The 27,186-nt window shown below is 37.1% G+C and overlaps 1 protein-coding gene across 1 annotated transcript in view; it reads left to right on the plus strand.

The window, feature by feature from the left end:
• The window catches only part of LOC121313263 (zinc finger protein ZFPM2-like), a 170,336-nt gene extending 144,224 nt beyond the window's left edge, over positions 1-26,112 (plus strand). The window contains exons 6-8 of the mRNA XM_041245621.1: positions 21,297-21,503; positions 22,164-22,385; positions 22,690-26,112. Of these exons, the coding sequence (XP_041101555.1) occupies positions 21,297-21,503; positions 22,164-22,385; positions 22,690-25,157 (2,897 nt within the window). The 3' untranslated portion in view covers positions 25,158-26,112. The remainder of the gene's footprint in view (positions 1-21,296; positions 21,504-22,163; positions 22,386-22,689) is intronic.
• The last annotated feature ends 1,074 nt before the right edge of the window (positions 26,113-27,186 follow it).

Below are 27,186 nucleotides of genomic sequence, written 5' to 3' on the forward strand. Positions count from 1 at the left end.
TGCAAATAATTGGGAAAAATGCCATTTAGAGGTTCAGGTGTGACATTTGATAAGAAACTTCTGGATTAAATATGTTCTGCTAATGAGGAATCCAGCAACCCCACCTGGGCTAACTATTGGTTGGATAGTGCACAAGCTGATAACATTCCACACGTGAACATCCAAATTCATTATTAATAAACAGGCTAAGTCTGTATCACAGGGAAAGCCTGGATCCTTCAGTAAAGTGAGGGATGCTGCTTCTAATTAAGGGAGGAAGTTTGGGGGGGGGGGGGTATCAAATCTTCTAGAATTTAGCTATTTCATTTTTGCAGCTGATTTCAAAGAGTATGTTAATGGTGCATTGAACATCAGGACAAAGCTTTCATGCTTTTATTCATTTTGGAAATTACAGTAATCTAGTGGTGTTGAAGGGGGGTGTGGGCTAAGCCATTGGTGCAGTGGCTTGTAAGACACTGTTTTAAAGCTTGACATTTTTAATGATTTTAGAAGATTAGACCTGTATTAATGCAATGTGTCATCTGAGGGGAAATAATAATGTAAAAGTAGGAAACCTACTATACCTCATTCGCTTCTGTATGTTAATTTGTATATAAATGGTATTTCAACAAAGTCCATTTAAACTGGACCATATTTGATTCCTCCACAAAACAAAGGCAAAGTACAAATAGAACTAACCAAGGATATGGCTAATGTTTAAAACCAGCTGTGTTGGGAAATGAAGATTTCTTCGTTGAGACATTTCATTTTAAACCAGCTTAGTTCCATGTCAGTAAGTGTCACACAGTGACAGTGGTTTTATACCTGGACCAGTAACTAGTGAAAATATGTAAATCAAATTTGAAAATCCAATGGAGAGTAGCTAAGCATGATTGTTCAGTAGCTGGTGTCTAATTTTGAGTAAATGGGAAAAATAGACACACCTGTGTATCAGATACCTGAAAGATATTTGACGTCAAATTCGTCAACTAGTTATATTGTATATCCCGTTCTAAGAGTTCAAGAGGTTTAGCAGTAATCTTCAGATATAGGCATTTTATATATATATATATATATATATATATATATATATATATATATATATATATATATATATATATACACACACACACACACACACACACACACACACACACACACACACACACAACACACTCTTTTTAATTTGAGAAAATTAAACCCTTTCAAAAAACTGATTCTACATCATTTTTAATTATTTTAAAATTGTAATTGTTTTTTTTTTTCCTTTCAGACAAGAGAAGCACTCATAACAATTATAAGTAATAAGATTAGCGATTGTGGCCCATTGTGTATAACATTTATATAACATTATAATTTTTCTTAATATTTCTTAACACATATTTCATAACACAAATTGTTTTAATATCCCTTAATGACCACATATAATACCACATAAACACTCAAATATCATGCTTTCTTTATGTAAAACAGAACTAAATATAATGGGCACAGTATAATATGTATCTAGGAAAATGACCTGCCTATTTTATAATAATTAAATTGACACACTCGTGCTGCTAACATCCACTAGAATCTCAAAGGCAATTTTTAAATTCAACAAGGTGCATCTAAATTTCTCAAAATCACAGTGTAAATGTATATATATATATATATAATAAAACAAAAATGTATTATTAAAATTGTATATTAATCTATTATTTTCTCCCCAATTTAGTCATGTTCAGTTATTTTTAAGCTCAGCTCACTGCTACCAGTGCTGTGTGTGCCGTCAGCTGCCTGCATTTTTACACACTGTAGACTTAACATGTAGCCACCCAGAGCTACAGTGTCAGAGGATGATGCAACTTTGGACAGCTTACAGGCAAGCCTGCAGGTGCCTGACCAGACCACAGGGGTTGCTGGTGTGTGATGAGCCAAGGACACCCTGGCTGACCTAGCCTTCCCTCCCTCTGGGTGGCACTGGGCCAATTGTGTGCCACTGCCTAGGAACTGCTGGTTGTCAGTGACATAGACTGGATTTGAACTTGTGATCTCAGGCTATGGCGCACATCCGCGTGGAGCGCCTTTACTGGATGCGCCACTCGGGAGCTCCCATGTAAGGGTTTTAATAGTAGAAAATAGGGGTGTGCAGGAACTTGTACTCACAATTGCCCTTAACATGGTATTCAATAAATCAATTCATTAATGTGTCCTTCCCCAACATTTACAATTAAGTACCAATCAATGACAATTAACTTGCACTAGAGTGGTTTAAGAGCTGTCTTTTTTACCAAGTCCGTAAACTGATGTGAGGGAAGGACAGCTTTCCTTGTTTTGAAATCAACACATTAATGAATGAATTTATTGAATACCTGCCAATAAATACTTCCTAAGAGCAATTATGATTACAAGTACGAGTTTCTGCACACGCCTATTACAAAATACTGGATTTTTTTTTTTCATTCAACTTGTTATCAAAGCAATGCTTCTTGAGATGAATTTATCATCATCAATAACTGGGAATATTTTATCACCTAAGTATGTACTTTTCTGTTTGTTTTTTAGGTAGCTTTGACCCTAGCAATATTATGATTTGTTATCTGGGCTGGTGTCAAAAGGACTGTTAACTAAAATCAAACTCATTTGTTCCACAATTCCACTGGGTTTTGTTGACATGACATGAGATTTTTCTCAGTGTAGTTTATTGTTTATTAAATACTATAATATATGTACACTTTATTAGTAAGTACTAGGAAATAAAGCAATTGTAATTGATTTAGTTTGTAATGATTACAGGAGACTGACTTGGCATAGCATTTGTATTCAAGACTGCAAGAGCAACTTGAAATCATGCACCACTGTGTCAAACAACTCCTGTAGTGTGGTGACTGATATAGGACAATGGCAGATGTAGAGGTTTTGTATTTGTTTCCTTAACGAATTAAGGATAATGGTCAATTGCTTAACTGCTTATTAAAGTTAATGACACCTCGATAAATAGGGCTTAGCAGATAGCTTTGTGATGGGGGTATAGAGGAGTAAGGGAGTGGAAACGTGTGTGCATTGCGAAAGCAGAAGAGAAAGAAATCAAAACCAAAGTAAGAGAGAGTAAGAGGTCAGTTTGTTCCAGTGCTATACTGTGCAGTTAAGTAAAGTAGCCACAGTGTATGTGTAGTTCCGGGGGGAACCTATGAACTGTTTAGATTTGTATTTGTTTTGTTTTCGGTAAACGGCTTATCCGTCCTGACGTCAGACAGGGACCACACAAAGTGTTGTTTAGTTAGTGCTCCAACTGAGAGCTAGCTTTATTGTTTGTTTTGGTTTATTAGCGGTTGTTTCCCCACCATTGTTTGAGAAAAATAAAACCAACACCGGTTTAAAACTGTGGATCAAGACTCCAGCCTGATCATGTATACTGCCCTCAGCCACGTCACATTACAATTAGCAAAAGCACCTCCGCACATCAGCAGTTTAAATACAGTATACAAATGTCAATGGTGGTCAATCACTGAGGACAATACATCAAATCAATCAAAACAAGTCCTGTGTAAGCAACTTGTTATATGATCACGATTATGTTTACTCAGCGCTGCAGAATCCCATTTTACTACAGTATACTTGAGAAGTGACCGTCTTGTGAGAGTGCCTAGTTTAACTGCCATGCAGTGTTATGTGTAATGGCCTTTGAATTAAAATGATATTACATTACAGCATTTTACTGTCAGGATTACCACTGCACTTAAGCACCTGTGGCTTGCTTTTTTTTCAGTTGCGATGCAAATCTCACAGTTTTTCACTAAGTAGAGATGCAAAGCTCCACACCTCCCCTCCCTCCCCTCCTTCTCTCAGCGCCGCACTGCAATCCCCCTCCCTCTACATGCATATCACACAATAACAGTGCTGTACTCAGTATGTATTCAATGAATGCGTAGTCACTTTATTGAAACTAATTTTCACTTACAGAGAACACAATAAAACATGCACTCACTGTATGATTACAGGCAATGCAGTGTTTCCTGCATCATTGCACTATCCACACTGTGTATGTGCCTAATCACGCACAAGATGTGATGAAATTCAAATTCAAAAACAGCTTTATTGGCTGTACACGTTATTGCACTTGATACAGTACCGTATAAGCGGATTTCTTGATTCTTACAAGCAGAGTATTTTAGGATGGTTAGTATAGGAATGATTTGGTCCCAGTTGTTTTGATCATAACATGCGGTTGATTCATATATCATTGATTCTTATAAACAGAGTGGACTGTATTTAATCGTATAAACCAACCAAATAAACTAGCTTTGTGATCATATGCGTATGCCAACATGCATATCAGTACTACACTACAGTTTTACTTTAATTAGAATGCAAACAATGATGCATCACAGGAAACAGCAGAAAGAAAGCAAACCAAAACAAAAATCCATAAACAATGCAATGGATAATTAACAGATTAAAAGGTGAGGTCATTTAATTTTATAATTTGTTATAAACGTACAGCCCTGTGCATGTTAACGCAGAGTAAAACTTGTCTTTCTTCTCTGTATAAACAATAAAGAGATGTTTAAACACCAATGCAGTCTGTTAACTAAATTTACTCTGGGGAACTGTGGCAAAGTGGTTAACAGTGTGTAGGAATGCAGCAGTGTTCAATGACCAGACAGACAACGATAATCCAGGTGCAATGATATTTTATTTGTAATTCCAATGGTGTGATGACATAAAACACAGTAAGTAATAATGATAACAAGCAATACAGCAGCGTATTGCTTCGTTGTAATCCACGGGTTGGTCCCGAAACAGTAACTGTCCTGTTCTTTTTACACCAACACGTAATACAAACCCAATCACCAGTCCACAGTGCGTGCTCAGGTGCTTGTGGTGCTAATACAGTTTATTGTGAAACAAAGTGCAGTGTTGTCCTTTTTTGGTGCTGGCTTTTAGCAACAGCTCTGGATCGTGTATCGTTAGCTTATTAATTGGTTTGTTAGTATTTGTTAGATACAACAAACAAAACACTCACGATTACAACACAGGTTCTCCTTCCGGTTCAGCTTTTAACCATAACAAGGAACAGATCACTTAGCTACGCCCCTTTTTGTACCGTCAATCATGACCCCTTGGTTAACTAGTGCAACTGCTCCTCCAGTCCGCGGCTGCCACGTCATTTCCCTTCCGTGTCAATGATTTAGTGTATCGTAGCTCCGCCCCCTTTCTAGATGACCGACTTCCTCCTAACCCTGGTGTGGAATGGGTGTGGGTAATTCACTGACCAGGAGACAGACAGGTGTAATTGAAAACACCACACAGGTGCCCAGTTTTATTTCAGGGGCGCGTTGGGTTTCTTTAGCCCGCAGAGGGCGCTGTTGGTCCGTGGTCTGCTTACCAACTATGGTAAACAGAACCACGGGAATACCAAGCAAGGGTAAACAGTTCAGGCGCACTCGCAGGTGCTTCAAAACAATACTGCAAAAATCGAAGGCACAAAGAAACAGGAAAAATAAAACAGTAACAAAACTACAAAGAAAAGGTGCTGCACTCTGCAGCAATATCCCGGTTGCCGCTGCCCGTGCGACCCGGATCACCGTCCTACGCTGCCGGCTACCTAGCCTGCTCAGCTATCCATATTCAGGGATCTGCCCAAGGGTTCCCCTCCCTCACTGTCTCGCTCTGAACCTCCGTTCCGTTCGGTCGTGGACCAGCGTTTCCGCGCACTCTACGCGTTTAAAAGGGCAGAGCTGAGGAAACAACAGAGTGTTAATTTATAGGGCTAACAATCTCCCAAGACGCGCCTCTCAGCCATTCAGAGAGGGGGAAAGTCCACACACCCACTTTCCCACCTCCCCGTGTCACTGCCATGACTCACAGGCGGTTGTTGGACGACTGCCGCCCTCTTCCTGCAGCCCGTGAACACGCCAGCAGAGTCAGCACAGATCTCTCCCTGTTACACCTGGGAATGAATTGTCTGGCCATCTAGTCCAGGGCACTCTGTTCCCTTTACATATCACCCTCACAGGTCAGGAGAGAGATTCCTCACCAAGAATCATTCTGTCTCTGTCACAGGAAGACATTACGTTCTAATTCTACAAACAACCCTGAAGACCATGTCTCATGTCGTGTAAAGAATAAACTGAGCAAACTGCAGCCCTTGAACACTAAACAAGGATATTTTTATTTAAATATATATGCTGACACACTTTGTTAAAGAACATCAGCTAGTTATGATGTAATTAAAGGCTAAATTATACAAACTGAAATGGATTCACCAGATTATTTATATAAGGAATCATGCAGGGTTTAATTTATCTCCATGCATCTTCATGAAGCTGTGTAATGATACAACTGCATATCTATCTATCTGTGTCTATCTGCCTATTTGTCTGTGTCTGTCTATGTATCTATCTATCTATCTAAAATGACACCTAATTTCTAGTATGTCTTCCCCTGCACCTACCTGTCATTTTGACACTGCGGTAATTTAAAAAAAGGTCCTAATTGACTCATTTTGTGTTTCTTAAGCTGCTGGTGCATGCATCGATATAAGTCTTGTTTTTTTATGAGGCCACACACAATGTTCTCTGAGTTAAGTTTTACCATTCATAATGAATGCAGTCTCGCTATTCAAATGCAGCCATAAGCACACAGCAGATAAGAATTTAATTAAATGTAGATTAAAACCAAACAGGAAAACACTCGCTGATCTTTTTTTTTTTTTTTTATCACATCCTCTGGTCATATTTCCTCATACTTTCTTCTTCTTCCTTGGGCTTCAGTTTTTCAGTGTGCTGTGCCAACAGTGCCAGAGCTCGTCAAACATCCCATGCTGTTGTGAGATTGGGATGCCTGTGCGTCTAATAACGAATATACAAACAGTAACTGGTTGATTAATTAGAATGCTTGTTTTAGAGGGGAAAACACAGAAACAAGCCACCATTGAGAGCATGGGAAGAAAATTTGTTGTGTATATTTGCAGATTCTCTCTTTTTTTTAATGGTTGTTTTCATGTATTCATTCTTAACTTTAACCAGTGTTTTGGTTGATAGAGGGCTTGGGTATCCTGGTGTTTAATCTACTGATATACAGTATTTGATGAGATATGCCATTCCCGCAGTATATGAACATTCATTGATGGTGTATCTTCTATATTTTAGATTGCATGTACCCTTTTTATAACCTATGGAATACTATAAAGTACAATATAGAATGGGCTATGGCAATAACATAAGCACTAAATACAAAATTAAATTGATGTAATGAAATTAGCTAGTGTCCCAAAAATGCTACATAAATAAATAATATTAACATTGTGAAATACAGTAATGTTTTTTATTTTTAATTTTTTGTATTATTATTCACAAAGATTGTTGTAAAGAATGTTTTAAACTTTTTTTGTTAAACAGTTTTGTAAATAACTAGGGGTGCTCTGATAATCGGTAGCCTATCGGCATGGCACCGATACAAGGATAAAAATCACAACTGGCTATCGGCAGCTTTTGTTATTTTAGCCGATTTAATGTACACTGATATTCGAGCCTGAATTTCTTCCTGCATAGAGTGTAATTTTTTGTCAGGCGCGCTTACTAATGACGCAAGAACACTGAGCCAGTCATTTTCCTTGCAGTCATTTTCAGTCATTTTCCTTGTAACGTGTGATCAACCTGCAGTAAATATGTCTCAAAAAAGCTCGATGATTGGAATTTTTTTGTAAAATATCTGAGGACAACAATAGGATAGCAGAGTTGTGTGCAGCAGAAAAGACTTGATGCTACATTAAATCCAACGATGAACTGTGAGTAGAATGTTATTCAGATTTTTTTTTAAATGTAGGTTGAATCCTAAATAACATTGATGGTTTAAGTAATCATCATATTATTATTATATTATTATTATTATTATTATTATTATTATTATTATTACACAATGTACTTCAAAATTACCTTTTGTAATTTGTGTTTATCTTGCCTAATCTGCATTGGTTGCAGGTGTATTCAGTGGCATTTTGAAGCAGAAATTGATTATTGTTCCACATTTTCTTAAGCATCAAATTCGAGTCTGACTGAATTTTATTTTCTACTGTACAGTATTGGCAGAAGTTATAATACACAATGTTTGACAGCAAGTGGCTATAAAAAAGTTAATGTAACATTATATATTTTTGCTACAGAAGTGTTTTTACTAGTACAAATGCAGCATGATATTTTTGTGAGACTTGTAAAACAAATGTGTAAATTGCTGTCAAGCACACAATATAATACTATGCTATTCTTTGTATTCATTTTCTGAAGTAAATGCAACAAGTAAACAATACTGTGGCAAAGTGGCTGCTGATAGTGAACAGGTGCAGAGGTGGTGCAGTGCAGGAATAATCACAGGCAGACAATTTTTAATCCAGTTTTGAAAAGGACACATTATTTGTAATCCTAGTCTGGCGACCAAATAATAAGGTCCGGTAATACACAGCAATATGTAAAACACGGAGAACAGTAACAGGGATTTCAGCCCTAAATAATAAAGACAAGTTATCCACTCCACAATAATACTTGCCACTGTCACCCTTCCCGGTGTGTGAAGTAGTGCTCGTGGTGGGTGATAACACTATTATATTTCGTGATAGTTTAGTATAATGGTGATCCGGTTTTTTGCGCTGGCTGAAAGTGACAGCTCCGGATCCACGTTAGCCGTCTGGTGGTTCAAAAACACAGACAGTTATTAACAATTACAAACAAAACAAACACTCGCAAATAGTTTCTTTTAACACATAAAATCAAGCGAAGGAAAAGATTTACGATTCTCCATCCCCTTTATGCTATAACGCATGACCCCTTGGTAAACGATTGCAGCTGTCTCTATTGCCTGCAGCTGCTACCTCGTTTACCTTCCAGGTCAATACGTTCCTGCAACAGAGTCTCACCTTCTTCCAGGCTAACCGACTTCCCGACCCAGGAAATGAACTGTCAGGCCAGCCCATCCAAAGACTTCCCCTTTCGCTACTTAGCGCCCTTACAGGTTGGGAGGGAGATTTACAAATACCTTTTCATTGTTGTCATAAATTCAGCAAGTAAAAGATATCGATATCTGTTCGTTTTTTAACATTTATAATTTTAAAATAAAGAGTTTAAAACAGGCCCTATGTCTTGTTCTAGTAGTTTACAATAGCTTACCTGCACTTATCAGTTATTATTGGTATCCGATTACTTGTCGGCTGATATGGGTAGATAACCATTGGCTATCGGTATCGGCCAAGAAAATCTTTATCGGTGCACCCCTAAAAATAACTTGTTACTCAAGGTTTGGGAATAAGGCCCACATTGTTGAAACAGCTTTTTTTCAGAAAGCGATGAACAGCATCTTTTTTCAATTTAACATTACAATTGACTTTTTTTTTTTTTTTTTGGCATAATCAAAAGTGGAGAATCATTAAAATTTTGTAAGTTGTATAATTCTGAAACAATTACTCAAGTATAGATGTGTTTTAAAAAATTACGATAAAACTGCATGAGTTGCATTACCTAAAGAATAGGATTAGAACAATAATCAATAATATCAATAATTACAATAATTTTTTGCAGCGGTAATTTTATTGCTCTGAAAAATTATTATCGATAATCATAATTATCATCAGTGAACCAAGGTTTACCAGATAGAGCTTAAAATTTTACATATTTAAAAATGTCCAACTAAATGATTTACATTTGATGAAATATTTGTTTTTGATTCAGAGCTGGAATGAAGTACTGCTTGCCATCTGGTGTGTTTATTAGGTTCTGTATTTACTCCGGAGCTGATTCCAATAAGTACTTGAAAAGGGACCAGAGATCTGTGAAGACACACACACACACACACACACACAAACACACACTCACACATACACACACACACACACACACACACACGTTCACACACACACTAACACACACAAACTCACACAAACGCAGACGCACACATACACACAAACACACACACACACACACAAATGCACATGCACACACACACACACACACACACTACACACACACACACACACACACACACACACACAAGCACACACTCACGCACACACACACACACACACATACACACAAACCCCAAACACACACACAGACACACACTAACAAACACACACACACACACACACACACACACACACACACACACACATACACCCGCCCACACACACACACACACACACACACACACAATACAAATGTGTGGTGTTAGTGTGTCTGTGTGATTTTCTTTAATTCTAGAAACTATATGCACTTTTTTTTTTTTTTTTTATCAACTGTTAGGTGCAGTCCATTTGGAATGTTAAAGCTTCAGGGTTTAAAGTTTAAGTCTCCTAAATTACTGATATTTTATTAATTAACTATAATCACCTATTGAATTAATTCACTTATATAAAACATCTAACGAAGCTGCAACATATGATTAACTGTACAGTGGTATCCTATAGGCCAGTGTTTCTGAATGGAGGTTCATGACAGCCAGAAAAAAAATACCACAGAAATATTACAAAACCAATAGGAAACAAATAGGTGCCCTTAACCAATTGTATGTTTTTTGGTTTTATTTTAAATGAGCATGTGTATAAAAAGATAAAAATAAATAATAATAATAATAATAATAATAATAATAATAATAATAATAATAATAATAATAATAAACAGTCTCTTAAGGATTACATTGTAGTGGTCCTCGCATTATAAATGGTCTGCTAGCTTTCAGGAAGACACTAAGCCAGCCCCTGGTTTCAAAAAGGTTGAGAAAAACTGCTGTAGGCAATAGCAACACGTTAGTAGGAAACATATTACATTCTGATACAGTACTGTCTATCAGTTAAAAATCTAATCCAAATCAAACTAATGGGTTATGATTTTATGTAAGATGTGAAATCAGAACTTTAAATTAATTCCTGTAAATGACAATCCTGTGGTTCTTAGAGATTTCAGTAATATTCCATTACTCTCGCTCAGCTATTGGTCTTTTCTGGAGGGAAAAAAAAACAATTTCCTGTACCAGTCTGTTTGATCAAGTGCTAAACCCTTGTGATCAATAGAGAGACAGCTGTCGGGTCCAGATGGCTGAACCGTGATACCTGGGGCAGCGCGGGCCTGCCAGAACAACAGAATGGGAATGAGCATTGGAACGGCTGTTCACTTCCAAACTGCTCAGAGACACAATGTGACAAACACAATTATGGATTTTAACTGCAAATAGTTTATTTCTCATAGAAACTGACATAAAATGTAATTAGCATTTACTTTTAGTAATAGGTAGCATAAAAGGTGCTTTGCAAATCAATAGGAATGCACCTTTGCAGATGAGTTGATGACAAATGTGAATAGAAGCTTCATTCCATCCGGTTTAGTGTTTTATTTATTTATATTGTTTTAAAATCACATAACAGAGAATTGTTATTTGAGCACTGTTTAGGTACCATTGCTTTTACCTAATGTTTGTATTTTGTAGGTTTTCATATGTACAGTGATATTTGAAAGAAACTAATAATACGAGTAATCATGTATTATTGTTATAATGCTGTTTAACACTGAATTATTTGCAGCTCAGACCTACAATTTCCAGACTGAATGGTTTGGGGACCATGGAATTTCCTGTGGGGTTTACCTTTAACTGAGCATTGGTGCTACATTATCATAGCCATTCTATTATAACAGACTCTAAACATCACTGCAAAGTTGATGATGGGTTTGTTACATTTTATTAGCTTCCAAAAAGTAATGGGGCTGTTTTCTTTGCATGTCTTAAAGAGGAGACATATATACTTGCAAATGCATTTTTGTATATTTCGATATTCATATTGTTACATCAGCTGAAGATAATTGAGTCATTTATCACCGACATATAGAAAACATCGAATTATAAATTGTAAAGTTAGATTTATTGTTGTGTTAACTGCTTACCAGCATTAGAAAAAAACAGATAAGTACAGTACTGTAATAGCAATTTTAGCAAAATTAAACCATGTAGCTTTCCTTAAAATGCCTTTTTTTCTTTACGCAGGGAAAACCAGATTCATACAGTGACTGTTAATAGTTACTACTAGTATTTCTAGACCAGCCCCTGCGTTGTTAAGTTCTGAATGCATAGCAAAGGGAGGTCTGCTAGAAAAATCTCTCTGTAAGACTTTTTAATTTGTTGATGCTGACCTGTATGCCATTAGCCTGAGGCTGTCCATGAGCTTTCAACACAGGATATCATCTGTGAAACAACACTTGATGCTAAATTTAGTTTGCACTGTAGTCTTCAGGAGTCTGTATGTATGGTGGCCGTACATCTCAGTATACCAATATTTAGTTATGCACTTTAAATAATTAAAAATCACATCCATTTAAGCACAGTGTAAATTATTATTTACAATTGTAAAAGTGTTTACTGTACTTAGCCTCGGAGTGGGCTAATTCACTTTCATGCTTTCCCCCTGGAGGCCTGGGCTCAAAGTTGCTTCACCTCACTAGTGAAATTGGTTTGATGGTTTCACTCTGTGCTTAACCAAGAGTGTAAGCAGGGGGGTTTCAGGTCAGCATTGGGCTGTTCAGGTCAACATTGAGATGGGAAGCTCTTGTGAGGTAAAACTCATAATACACTAAATGACACATATGAACACTTGTTAAGTTTTACCTCTGAATGTATTATTTGAGTTATTGAAGTTCTGGATAAGGAAGTCATGACAGCTCGACACCCATGCCAGAATTTTCCCTCACTTCAAATTTTCAGGAATACAAAATGTAATTACAAATTAAACGTTATTAAACCAGCAGTAAACTGCTCAGAGTTTGTCAAGTTGTTTTTCTGCAAGCTATATACCATTACAACAGTTTTATTTCATTCAGAAAATTTGCCTTTGCAATTGTGTCAAAATAGAACAGTATCTTTAATATTTCTCACAACAAGGGTAACTGAAACAGTAGAAAAAACAAACATGTTTAAAATGAGCACACAGTGGAACATAGTGAAAGTGGTATTTATAAATTGTCTCTATACACTACAATAGTGTGCTTTATGTATGTGTTTTTATGCTGTATGTAATCTATGTAATAATCCCTAGCAAGAGCTTCTGTTGTTTTCCTTTCACTTCACCAGCATCTCTGTTTTCTGCACAGGCACATACAAAATTAAAGTAGGAATAAATGCAGTGTTTTATTATAGTCAATGAAAATAAGAGACAAGGTGGATTTCTGCTGGGTTCAAAATCTATTGAGGATACCCACACAACTTTCACCTTTCCCCTGTGATTTTTTAAGTTTAGAATGCCACCAGCACATCACGTTTAATTTGCAGAGAAATCGTACGTCGTGTTGAACACTGGTGGCTGGAGAAGAAAGGTCTGCAATCAATATGTGAAGAATGCCACCTAGTGGCACATAATGTCATTTGAAGCAATACCAAGTTTAGTTCTGTGGAATCAGTTATACCGCCCCCATTTATGAAACACTTTGATGTCACCAGGTATCAGTGCCTTATAGGGATTGTACTTTCAGACACACGTCTAATGAAATATCAGCCTCAGGTAATGTGTAATACTGTAACAGGCACAGTTGAAAGTACACAAAGATGTGCTTTCTGGTAACTAACACTGCATGGACACAAAATGCTTTATCATTTTTGAAGTGCTGCAAGTTTCAGAACGCTACACAGTAAGGAAACCTTGATGCAAAATAAGCAGCAGATGCAGAAGTACATCTTTTTAATGAAACGTTTAAAACATAGTGGAAATACCAGTATGAACATAAGCAGGCTTCAGTCAAACCACTGGCTAGTAAAGCAGGTCATTTCCACACTGATCTGTCAGAACAGCCCAGAACTGACCAAGTTCATTTTGAGGGAAACATTTGCAAGGGATGGGATTTGAATCCTGTTGAATTCAACCACATGGCTGTACTTTGAACCTGCATAGTAGTTTGATATAGTAGTTTGTTACACATATTATGTGTGATAATGCTGTTTTTTATGTAAGACTGCTGGGGGTACTGCAATACAAATACTAACTTTGCTTTAGTACTGCAAAGTAATTCTAATACAGTTGTACCACTGCATTGCACTGCTGAAGTACTGTGTTACGTTGCACTGTTTGACGTAAAGCTGTATATTTTACTGCAGGTCATAGCAGGAACACAACAGAATACTACTGAATGAGTTCATGTCTGTTTGACAACTAACAATCCCAAAATGCAAGGAAAGTGTGCCCCAAAATGAAAGAGCAACAACAGTAAAATGAATGAATTTGTGAGTTTCTTTCCACCTCATTATTACAGCCAGTGTGGTTTCATTTCTGTGGACAGATGGCAAAAGGAATAACTGATGTGCCTAACTGAACATTTTATAGCAAACTATTAAGGAGTTCTGGTGTTTACATACAAACATATAAATACCTGTCTTTAAGCCAGTTTAATTATACAGCTTCTTCTGTTATTTGTGTAGCTCAGTTTCTTGCTACTTTGCATTAGGAAAGACATGTTTATTTTGGCTTTTATTACAGCATAGCAGTGAACGTGATTAGTAGGTAAAAGTAAGCAAAAAAAAAAAAAAAAAAAACTTTCAAAGCCATCATTTCATATTCATCAGAAAGTAGCTGTAGCTTTGTTATCTTAAAGCATTAAATGTTTATATGCATGTTTATACTCCAGTTTGATAGACTTTCTACTTTTGGCGAAATGTATGCAGAAATTATTTATATTGACCAACATAATTTTACTACTGAAATTCTTTCATGTTTGCATCTTAAGTGTACTTTTTTCATGCCCCCCCCCCCTTTTTTTCATCAAATGAAAGGGACATTTAACCATCAGAACTTAACTGTGAGAGGATGAATATTTTACTGAGAAAATGTATAAAGCAGCCGTGTTTAATTATCTGGACTATGTACAGGATGCTATTTTGATTGTTTTAATGAAGCAGCTGGCCCATTGTTTCTCCTTAATTCCTCTACTGTTTTTAGAATATGTCATAGTTCTTTATTCTTTTATCAGGTACTCTGCAGAAGGATTTAAACAATGGCCCACGTTCCGACAGCATTGGCCACTGTACAAAGAAAGCTCAAATACGTTTTTTTCATATAAAAAATTGCAGGAATATAAATTATAAGCTACAGTATTTAAACACTTTGTTGTCAGAGTTTATTTAATCATATCTGTTCATATTTGTATCATTTATGATGATTACTGCTGGGTTAATATTTAAGAATCTGGGGGAAATGAGCTTGGACCTGGGACTGTTTTAGAATTAAAATTAATAATAGCTGAAAGGAGAACTGTTTTAAACATCCACTAAAAACTGATGTTTTGTAAATTGAAACACTGACTTATTAAAATAGTGTAGTATTAAAAAAAAAAAAAAAAAAGTTTAAAATCCAATTCAATTTGATGTAGGTAAAATATTAAAGGAGAGCAGGTGAAATTGAAAAAAAGAGATACAACTATATTTCTGAAGTGCAAGATCTACTGGCTACCATAACAGCTACTATAATGGCACTATTTTGTGAGTGCTTCCAAGTAATTTGTGTTATTTTTTTTTTTACACAATGTATTGTTAGTATAACCTAGTCTGCTTCAAGTGACTTTGTGCAGATGCCTGGTTTCAGAATTTGTATGTGAAATTGAAATATTTAGCATGAAATGGACTGAATTACAAAATCCTTGTGAAAACAAAGGGGATTAGAATCTAAACTGTCTGAAGACAGAGATAGTATTTCATAAACTCAACACTTCCTTTTTCATAAATATATTGTTAAGGATATACATTTTTTAAAAGTATTCTTTCATTTCCTTTTCACATACAAAATGTAACCATTACTGTATTTAAAGGTATTCTTTCAGTTCCTTTTCACGTACAAAATGTAACCATTACGGTATTTCCCTCCTAAAGACCCAAATCCTGAATAGTGTATACCAAAGCTGATCAGCAAGCCTGTGACACAGTTATGTCCTGTCCCCAAGGGCACAAAAAGACTATGCTCATAGATCTCAGCGCCATTTTTCCTTTCAAGACTGACCTGATCGGAGAGCCTTGTTCAGATAAGTATAATGTTGCTTCTAGATTTAGCATTTATTGTGTTTTTATACAAATTATATGTGATATTTAAACTAATCGTTGTAATAGTTTTTACTAATTGCGCGCATTGTGTGCACTACAGCCTGTTGCTTGTTATGTCCCGCTATGGCCTTGTGCCCCACGTGAAGCCTTCCCCGGGATCCAGCAACATAAGTTGGCTGACTTTGTGCTCTCCCCCCAGGCTACATAGCTCCTGTTGGAGCTTATTTTATATCTCGTTTTTGATATTTAGCACTAGACAAGATGTTTTATATTATTTATGAAATTGTTTATTTACAGTTTTTTTTTTTTTTTAAGAAACTATAGTTTTTCTGTTTTTAACAGATGCTATGTGCAGGCCTGTCCGCAACATGGTGCTCAGCACACATGCAGCAAGAGCAGCTGCTGATACTAATTCAGCGACAGTATCTTGATGCCGTTTTGGTGACAGCTTTTTAGCATCATCATTGCAAGGCTGTTAGTCCATTCTAACAAGCAGGCTTACAGCAGGGGAAATGAGGTAATTGATTTTCGATGATGAGCTTACTGCCTCTCGCATATCCACTTCTTGGCGGGGCAATTTTTAAAAGGGGCTCGGCAGTTTCGGCTACCTATGAAGGACATTGCTGGAGGCTAAACATGGTGCTTAATGTACTCATGAAGCCTTCATTTGAGCTCCTGCATTCAGCTGAGCTGACTTTTTTATCATTTAAAAGTGGCTTTCTTGGTCACTATCTTCCTGCCTTTTTGCCGAACACTATCTCTGCATTTCATATCAACCAGTCTGTGAAATTGGAGGCTTTCCATCCACCTCCTTTCCAGTCTGACAGAAAGCGACAGCTCCATACTTTTTGTCTGCTATAGGACAAAGTCCCATGGTCAAGGCCTGTCTAAGCAGTGGCTGTCCAAGTGGATAGCAGACACGGTCAGGACTACCCATGAGCTGGCCAACTTGCTCCCTCCAAAAAAGCTCACTGCCCATTCCACCAGGGCATGGCAACTTTGTGGGCTTTATTCCAGGGTGCATCTGTCGGAGACATTTGCAATGCAGCGGTGTGGGCTACTCCCCATACCTTTACTGGATTGTACAGACTTGTGTCGTGGATCTTCAAAACCCTGGTTTTGGAACATGAGTGTTAAGGACACCTTCTTACTCGACCCATACAACACATTTCCCTCAATTTTTTTGACCTAACTACTTGTTACTGGGGTTCCATGTGGTAATACACAAGGCTGTGCCGTGTAGCATTCCAGTCATTCTGCAGTATTGCCCTTGCAACGGCTTTGATACACTCACCCATTCGGTAATGGTTGCATTTCATACTTGAAAGGGAACTTTAGGTTATTATCATAACCCTGGTTCCCTATACTAGAAATGTAGCCGTTAACCTTCAAGGTAGCTTCGTCCTTGATTGCAGCAGGCTTGAAGGAAAAATCTGATCTGTGAGCGCAGTCCTTTTGTGCCCTCGGGGGCGGGCCTTGACTGTGTCACAGGCCCACTGAGCAGCTTTGGTATACAATTTTTAGGATTTAGGTCTTTAGGAGGTAAATACCCATTAGGTAATGGTTATATTTCTATTTCAGGGAACCAGGGTTCTGATACTAACCTGACATTCTCATGTAAACATTAGCTATTTTTCTTATAAAAACATTACTGTTAATGTAACCAGTTTGTGGAACTCCTGCTTAAACATTGAGTTTCTCCTGCAAACACACTTGTCTATAAGACTACCAAAACTGTAGACATTGTGCGTGCTACAACACAGAGGCTCATGTATACACCTGCAAACATAACTAACCAAACTACTTGAATCAGTCAAACCATACCATTCAGAGACACAACAGTAATCAACAGGCTCCCAAGGGGTGAAACCCACAAAGCAGTTTTCGGGTTAGGATTCCTTGTTTTAAGCATTGACAGCACTGTACCCAACAACCAAACAAGACACACCAATTTCTGTTATACTTTGAAATCATGACTGGAGATAAAATAAAATAGAAAAAAATGGCCAAATTCATTAAGAATGTAGGTAGAATATCACAGAAATATCTGTTATTTCACTGTGATTCTTTGCGGACTGTAATTTAAAGTGTAACCCCAATTTTCAAAGTATTTATAAATTGACTACAGTAATGGCCTGGAGGTAAAAGCCACTTGCTCGTAAATTTGGCAGATATAACAGACAAGGTCTATTCAGAGGATCTCAATCTGCAAGCCTCCAGTCAGTGCACAAACCAACATATCACATTTGGGCATCTGGCAGAACAGAATAGAAGTTCAGGTTTCTTCGCTTTCTCCATCTTGGAGAGTCAAGATCCTCTGCTACGTTTTTGTTCTAACCCAACATGAAGGAATAAAATTAAATAAAAAAAGTATGAATTTCATACCATGTGAAGTTATAGAGTGCTTTTTCCAGTAATCGTTTCAGGATTTTAAAAAAAAGGAGTAATAAATGGCAGTGTTCACTTGACCGTGATCAGAATGGTGCTGTAATAGGCTTGTAGATGTGCTTGTTTTTCCATATGGCAGGCTTTCATTTCATAAGTGTAAAATGCTGTTTAATTTTCCTAAAATTTAACTAACATCTGACAAAAGCCACATGGCAGTTAACATTAATATGCCACTGTCCCCATATTGCACATATGTTAAACAAGAATATACTCCTTTTGATAACAGAAGTATGTTTGTACAGAAGTTAGTGTACCGTGATACAAAATCTGAACCATTTTTTTGCAGCTATAGTTTTGATATGCTAATTTATACTAGGCTATAAATACAAAAATCGTAATACAGTATAGTGACTAATAGGAAAAATGCAGTACATGGATTGTTCATGTGCTGGTTCTCTTTTGTGTGAAACATCACTAAAATCAAATCACAGGGAATAGCACATCCCTTGAAAATCTTCAGTCATGGGGTTGGATCTTGTAGGTTTGATAACATCTTATGATATAGTGACACCATTAACTCTGGTTGTCATTCTGAGAGAAAGATTGATGCAACCCAAAACAATGCCTCATTCTGTACATATCTTACACTTTACCATTACAGAGCTTTCAGAGTTTTTCAGCTGGTTTTATCATTGTAGAAAACACATATAGGCACTCAGCTCTACTTTAGTTTGAAGGTTCACAGCCCTAATTGTCAGCCAGTCCCAACTTTTCAATTACTATAACTTAAATTTAACTGGACCAGTGACAGAAGCATGCCTAATTAATTTGGCATAATACGGTTGATTAAAATGAGCTTGAGAGATTACGATAGAGTCTCAGTGACCAAAGTCAAATATAAACTTCTAACCCACAAAGACAGATTATCAGATTCCTTTTTTATGACACACTGTAAGGAACCCAGAAACATCCACCAAGCTTTTAGGAGGCCATTTTACAGTCACACTATCGACAGGCTGCTTCCAATGTGTTTAATGTCTAAAGTTGCAGGCCCTTTTTTGTGGATTGCACACTGAAACACTGTTTGCACATCTTTGAAAGCCAGCAGTCCGGTTTAATTAATTGTCCAGCTTTTCTGTAAAACAGTGTCCTAATTCTGCCATTTAGCGCTACCATATTATACTTTGTAGTTATCTCACTAGTCAGATTTTTGTAAATAGTCATATTAAAAAATGTAATTTCTTCAAGGGAAAATTAAGTACCATTGAAAAGGCTGTCATGTACAGAGATAAAAATGATCTAAGCCAAAACCATTTTTTTGTTTTGTTTTTTTGCCTACTCGATGAATATATTGTATTCGACTCTAGAATATTTAATATGGAACACTACAATTAAATAAAATGTAAAGCTTACTAACATATCCCTGGTGAGCTTTCTGGGGCATATATTTAGACACATTATTGTTAATAAATATACATATTTTTCAAACGGCACATTGATCCCTTGATTGGCCATAAAAAGCCAGATCCTCACAGAAAATTATATTAATTGATTATCATCATTATATTTTTACCCTATTGAACAATAAACTACTTTATGTTACTATTCAGTAATGCTTTCTTTCATCTTCATCTTTTATTTATTTATGTATTTATCTTAAACACTTATAAATATGTTGCTATTTTATATTACCTCTAGGGAGCTTAAAATAAACCATTCGTTAGATCATTTAGGCAGTGCCAGTTTAGATCTTGTAATATTCTTTTAAAAAGGTTTGTACATTGAACATACACCATGTGAAAAACTAAATTCTTTCGTCAAGGGAATTGTGCAGTTTGTCACGGTAGTAACTTCTCTGTGAAATTCAACCTTTAGCATGTATAATATTTCTCTGTCCTGTTCAGCGTGCTGTATTGTGCCGCAGATTATATCTGCAGTGAAGGATACAAAACTGTGAATTTTAAGTTTCAAATGCCCTTTTGAAACGTGCATGTACAACAAAAACATACTGTACAGTTCATGTACCTTATCTTTAAAATGTATTGTTACCTAATACCCTGAGCAAGGCACTTAACCTCCTTATGCTCCGTCTTTCGGGTGAGACGTTCTTGTAAGTGACTCTGCAGCTGATGCATAGTTCACACACCCTAGTCTCGTATTTTGTAAAGCGCTTTGTGATGGTGGTCCACTGTGAAAGGCACTATATAAAAATATAGATTATTATTATTATTATTATTATTTTATTATTATTATTATTATTATTATTATTATTGTTATATGGTCAGCAACACTTACAAGTTAAATACAGTTGTCCACTTACACAGCAGCAGAGTGACGTTTTACGGTATTTGCACCTTTATAGTTAGCCTGTAAAATGTTAAATATGGTTCTAATACTCCACTTATTTTACTACAATATGAGTGTATCCAATAATTTGTTATTACTTTACTTTTCAGTTCCCTTTTACAGATGCATTAAACTGTGGTTTAAACAGTAGCATTGTTTTTTGCAATTCAACTTCAAGTTCCCCAGGAATTGTACACAATTATATCGGCCTACCTGTGTTGTTCTATTTAAGGGTTGTGCTTCATAACATCCTTTATTCCTAACTCCTTGCCAGTACTGCCTTGCGTTTTTTAACTTCATATTATTATTTGAAATCAGAAAAAAAAAAAAAAAAGTATTTGCCTTGAGAGGTCACTGGAACCTGAGCACAAATAAGGCATAAAGAAAGATGTGTCAGTCTATCTAACAGAGACCCAACCACCCTAGCCAATACTACTGCCACATCCTGTACAAATCTGTAATTAACCTTGATGAAGAAATCATAGCAAAACCATTAAATACATTTCAGTGGTTTATTAAGTGCAACTTTTTTTTTTTCAATTGTCTAGGTGGTCAGCTTTGGTGCACTACAACAAAAAACATCATGGACGGTGTGGAGTTGGTTGCATTTGCTGTAGATTTTGACTCAAGGCTACAAGCTGTCAGCCATATGTCCCTGTCGGAGGGAATGTACCCTGCACGCCTTCTGGACACAATACAGCTGCTCCCTCAACAGGCTGCCATGGCATCCATTCTTCCCACTGCCATTGTCAACAGTAAGTACAAAACTGGGAGCTGTGCTGGTCTACCTTTATTTAAATACCTTTTAATGTTTTTCTAGCATGCAAACCCACCAAAATTCCTGGGTAGTCATTGTCCTTGTGTGTCAATAACCAACACCCACAAAATTACAGAAACACTGTATTAACTATAGCGTAAAATCTACCATAAAATAATGTTTACACTTCAAGTTTTAAATATATGAAACTTGGGTGGACATCAGCACCTTATTGAGAATGTCTTGACATGCTTATTTGTTTATCCGAATGTGGCTATGACATTCTTTATTTTTTAAATTGTATCCAAAAATATGGAAATACAGTTCTATGTTTCTATTCTCTTTAGTTTTTTTTTTTTTTTTTTTTTTTAAGGTGGACTACCTGCGTACCATTATTACAGGTATAGGTATCATCATATTATAACTTGGAGTGGACAAAAGCATGGGAGTGATTGTCCAGTACAAAGAGTGTTTAAAGTATTGTAGGTACATTAGAATGTTAGATGACCTTCCAAAAAGATTTAGCTGTGCAAGTCATGGCATCATACAAGATGTAACTTCCCAAAATGGCAGGCAAGATTATAAAAAGGTATTACAGAATGTAACTTTTCTGAGATGAAGGGATTACTTTAATTTCTATCCTGCTTCTGTTTTTCAGAGGACATCTTTCCTTGCAAGGCATGTGGAATCTGGTACAGAAGTGAGCGGAACCTACAGGCACATCTTATGTATTACTGCAGCGGTAGACAAAGGGAACAAGCAGTAGCAGAGGAAAATGAGAACGGTCCCCATCAAGCACCAGGCATCTGCCCTTTCCCACAATGCAACAAGAGCATCAGTGGTGTGGGAGCTCTTGAAATGCACTTAACAACTCATAGCAGTAAGTAATTGCTTTTATGTGCATAAATTACTCTTCATACCAAAAATAGATATTAAAGATTGTATAGTTTCAAATACTATTTTAATGTTTTTTGTTGTTTTTTCTAAACTTTCCTTTTTTGTGGAATTGAATATAATTAGGATTTGAAAGGTTAGATACAAAGATAAATCTTAGATTTTTTGGGGTTAAGGGGCGATATGAGCAATGTCAGCAGACAGCTTTTTAAAAGGGTCACTGCTGCACTCCACTTGAAGCAAAAGATGGGGCAAAGAAACTTACACATTTCCCTTTATCTTTTTCACAGATGTCAAAGTGGAAGAGACTCTCCCTCCTGGCGCCAGCTTGAAATGCACAATATGTAACTACACAGCAGACTCCCTTATTACATTCCAACACCACATCCTCTCTCACCTGTCTCATGCTGCCTTCAAATGCAATCACTGCCATATCAGCTTCCAAAACCACAGGGAACTCCTGCAGCATCAGGAGTTACATGGACACGGCAGCAAAATGCACAGAGAAAATGACAGCGAACACTCCCCGAGGGGCAGCGAAGAAAAACTGGCAAGATCAGACATGGTAAACAGGAAAGATGCCCTCCAGAGCCCCAAATGTACACAACACAAGGATGTGAACTCTGACCCAGAGCTAGAAAAGTCTGAAAAGAAACTGTCAACTCAGAAGAATGAGGCACATCCTGTGAACAAGTCAAACTTTTCATACACAAGAATCAAGTCAGAGCCATCAAGCCCAAGGCTCGCATCATCTCCGGTCCAACCCAATTTGGGCCCTACATTCCCCATGGGTCCATTCCTTTCCCAGTTTGCTTTCTCCCAGGATATCTCTGTGGTTCCTCAAGCTTCAGAGATACTAGCTAAAATGTCCGAACTGGTCCATCGTAGATTAAGGCACGGTGGAGGCAACTATCCTCCTGTCATCTACAGCCCTCTCATGCCAAAAGGGGCTACCTGTTTTGAATGCAATATCACATTCAACAACTTAGACAACTATCTGGTCCATAAGAAGCACTACTGCAACAGCCGTTGGCAACACATAGCCAAGTCGCCTGATTTCTCCAGTGTCTCAGAGAAGGTGCCTGAGGGTGTAAGTCCTAATACTGGCCACAGTTCTGTGAATATACTCAGTGCTGTGTGCCACCCTTCAGATCCTGATAGCCATCTTATTCAGTCAGCCTGCTTGAACTCATCAGTTTTAGATGTGATCAACTCCAACAGCAAAGGGCCTGAAAAAGAACTTACTACGCCAACTAAAAAAGCGCCAACTCCGACTGGCAATGATGAGAGGCTTAATGGAAAACCAATGGACGTAAAAAGTCCCAGCACTTTTATTACTGAAATAGAAAATGATCCAAACAAGAATATGTGTGCTGCATGTAATATAACCTTCAGCCGCCGTGAAACATATATGGTCCACAAGCAGTACTACTGTGCTAGTCGCCATGACCCTCCTTTGAAGCGTGTTTCTGCGAACAAAGTGCCTGCGATGCAGAGGACTATGCGCACTCGCAAGCGCAGGAAGATGTACGAGATGTGTCTCCCGGATCAGGAGCAAAGGCCACAGCTGGGACAGACAGGCTTTCTGGGCATACCAACATTGGGAAGCCCTTGCACTTCTCAAGAAGTAGCTGAGAACCTTGAAGATCGATTCCATCCTAGATGTGATGTATTTCCTGAGTTGGTTCCAAAGCATCTTGAAACCTCTCTCATGGTTACGAAAGCTGCTCTGGCAACCAAAGGGAATACACTAGATCACCAGGACCTGGATGCTCCCATAGATCTCAGCAAAAAATCCTCCCCTCATCCGGACAACACATGCAGTTCTCCAAAAAGGCTTTTGGACTACCACGAATGTGGAGTCTGCAAGATCAGTTTTAACAAAGTTGAGAACTACCTTGCACATAAACAGAATTTCTGTCCCGTTACAGCTCATCAACTCAGTGAGGGTGGCACCATTGACCGAACAATATTTCAGGACATAAAAAGTGAAGGCAATACTACTGATGACAGCTATGAAAAGAGTCCTGTCAAATGTGAGAAAAATGGGAATGCCAAGCTGATTACTCAAAACGGAAACATGTTTTCAGCGCACTTAGGGACCTTACCTGGGCTCAAAGCCTTTGGCGAGGCCGCGCATCTGATTTCCGCAAAAGAAGAGAATAAGAGTTTGTTTCTCCCACATTGCCTTTATCCTGGAGCAATAAAGAAAGTTAAAGGGGCTGAGCAAATATCGCCATATTATGGGATAAAGCCGAGTGATTACATCACAGGTAGTCTAGTGGTGCAGCGTGAAATCAGTGACATGGATCAGAGCACAAATGGAGGAAATGACATTCCTAAAGACCAACCAGCCCCAAACGGTTGCCCCCATCTGAACAAAGAGCCTTTGCCGTTGTTGCCTAAAAACAGAGGCATGGTAATAGTTAATGGTGGACTTAAACCAGAGGACAGGTCAGTCACAGTTAACTTGCAGCAGGATAACCTCTCCCATAATTCCCAGCAACAAGACAGTCATCCGTCTCCAACATGGGTATCAGAAAACCCTACTGATGCAAATGAAAATGTATCACCTTCCATCAAATTGTCACCAGAGGAGCCTTTGCCCAGCATCACAAAAGGTGTAAATGGATCAACCCAGGCAACAGGGAGTGGGAAATACTGCCGCCTCTGTGATATCCAGTTTAACAATCTCTCAAACTTTATAACTCACAAGAAGTTTTATTGCTCATCACATGCAGCAGAACATGTCAAATGACATTTTAATCTCCTTTTTTGGTACATGGTGTGTGTGTTGAATAGTGCATCATCCAGTTTTATAGGCTGCTTGTGGACAATCAAACTCATTTTAAGATTTAATGCAATTCATTGGTAAAAAATCAAGTGTAATATTGGTGCCACTTTCACATATGTTTATTTATTTTACAATCAGTGTTAATAACAGTAGTAATATTAATTTAAATGAAAACTTTATATCAGAAGTTGTTTGTAATGTTATTGTAGAGTCATTCTTGTGTAGCACACATTGTTTACAGTGTAAGGTAGATTCAATGATACAATAGTCACAGAAAACAAGAAAAGCATTTTTAGGCAAAGTAGCTACAAAAGCACTTGTGTATTTCTATCTTATTTGCTGTTGCAGTTTTAGTATATGCGTAAATATAATTTGCAGCTTTAATTCAATGTCATTTTGACTTAAACCACTGTCCAGACACAATCCTGCATTTTATATTTCAGCATATACACTGGTCACTGGGCTTTGCATATGTATGTGGCAGTTTGTCCCTGTCTTTTTCTTAAACTCAGAAATGTGTGTTTTAATGAGGATGGCAGCGTTCTTGTATAGTACTTGTATTTCCGTTTGCTGATCCCCTTTGGTCTCAATTTTTGTAAAACTGTCAATGCAATACTTTCTAAAAGAAATATGACATTACTAAAAGCAGTATTACAAAAGAACACCAAGTCAGATTTGTTTTGTATTACATAAAAATGAAACTGCAAGAATGAAGTATCGATAGTTGTTCTTGAATACAATGGGAAAAAAACACTAATGTAATAAATGGTCATTCCAATGTTCTATTTATGACAGACATTATTTCTCAGCAACGTTGTTGCTATGCATGTATATGGATGGAATAAAATTCCTGAACTGTTGGAAATTTTTATTTTGATGCGTCATAATTAAACCTCAATCTTCAGGATGACTAAACATGTTTCTTTATTATTATTATTATTATTATTAAAAAGATTAGACTATTTTAAGACCGTGGATTATAAATGTTTAGTGTATTTTCAAAAGCTTAAGGTTTTCACTACTCCCAGTAGCTAACCTACACAATCTGTCTTTTTTTATCTGAAACAAAAACACATTGGAAATGTGAAAAAACGTGCCCAGCCATTTAAAGTGGAGCTATAATGACAAAAGCATTTCAGTGCAGTTATAATATTAGACTATTTTCAAAGCATTCAAAGTTTTAAGATGTGATTTTTTTAATTTTTATTTTTTTGAGGTTTGTTAGTTTTTTAATAGTTTTCAAACTTACCTATGCAAATGGCTAGTAAAAAAACACTGACATGTCCAAGTCTTATTGCTAGTTACTGATTTTTACTTTGGTACAAAAGTATAACAATGGTAAAAAATGATGTACATTTCCAACATTGTACTTGGTTACAAACTTACATTTGCATATGAATTGCTAAAGTGAAATACATCAACATATTAACTGTAAAAATTATTCTGTTTTTTTTGCCTCTTAATCTTGTGATTTGATCAACTTAGTCCAATGTGGTCCAATCTTAAAGCATTATATCTGTTGATAAAAGGCCAAAAACTATGGCCAAGAAATGCAAAGACATGCCTTTGGCATTTCTTGGCCATGGTTTGACTTCAATAAGTGTCATTTACAGTGCCACTTTGTAGTGTCAGGAACTGAGAAGACACACACGTAATGTCCTGACGCACCATCTCCTTTGTGTATAATAATGGAAGATCATTTGTAATTGCAGTTGTACACATTAATTTTAGTCTTGTGCACACCAGTAAACTTGACATCTTGATGCTTTGTGATATTCCCGTTTGGTTCGGTTTGCCAAACCATAAGCTGGACTGCAAGCATTCTTCCTGCTGACTGAAGGACTTTGCGTTTCAATAGTGTAGATTTTTGCCCGTGGTCACATCTGCCACCATCAATAGGTGTCCACTTGTGCTCCATATTAATTTGTTGTTCTAAACACATCAGGTACATGCACAGAGTAAACATGCCCCACCTCTTGATTTGATGTCCAGT

This window comes from Polyodon spathula, chromosome 3, assembly GCF_017654505.1.
Source record: "Polyodon spathula isolate WHYD16114869_AA chromosome 3, ASM1765450v1, whole genome shotgun sequence".
NCBI classification, from domain to species: Eukaryota; Metazoa; Chordata; class Actinopteri; order Acipenseriformes; family Polyodontidae; genus Polyodon; species Polyodon spathula.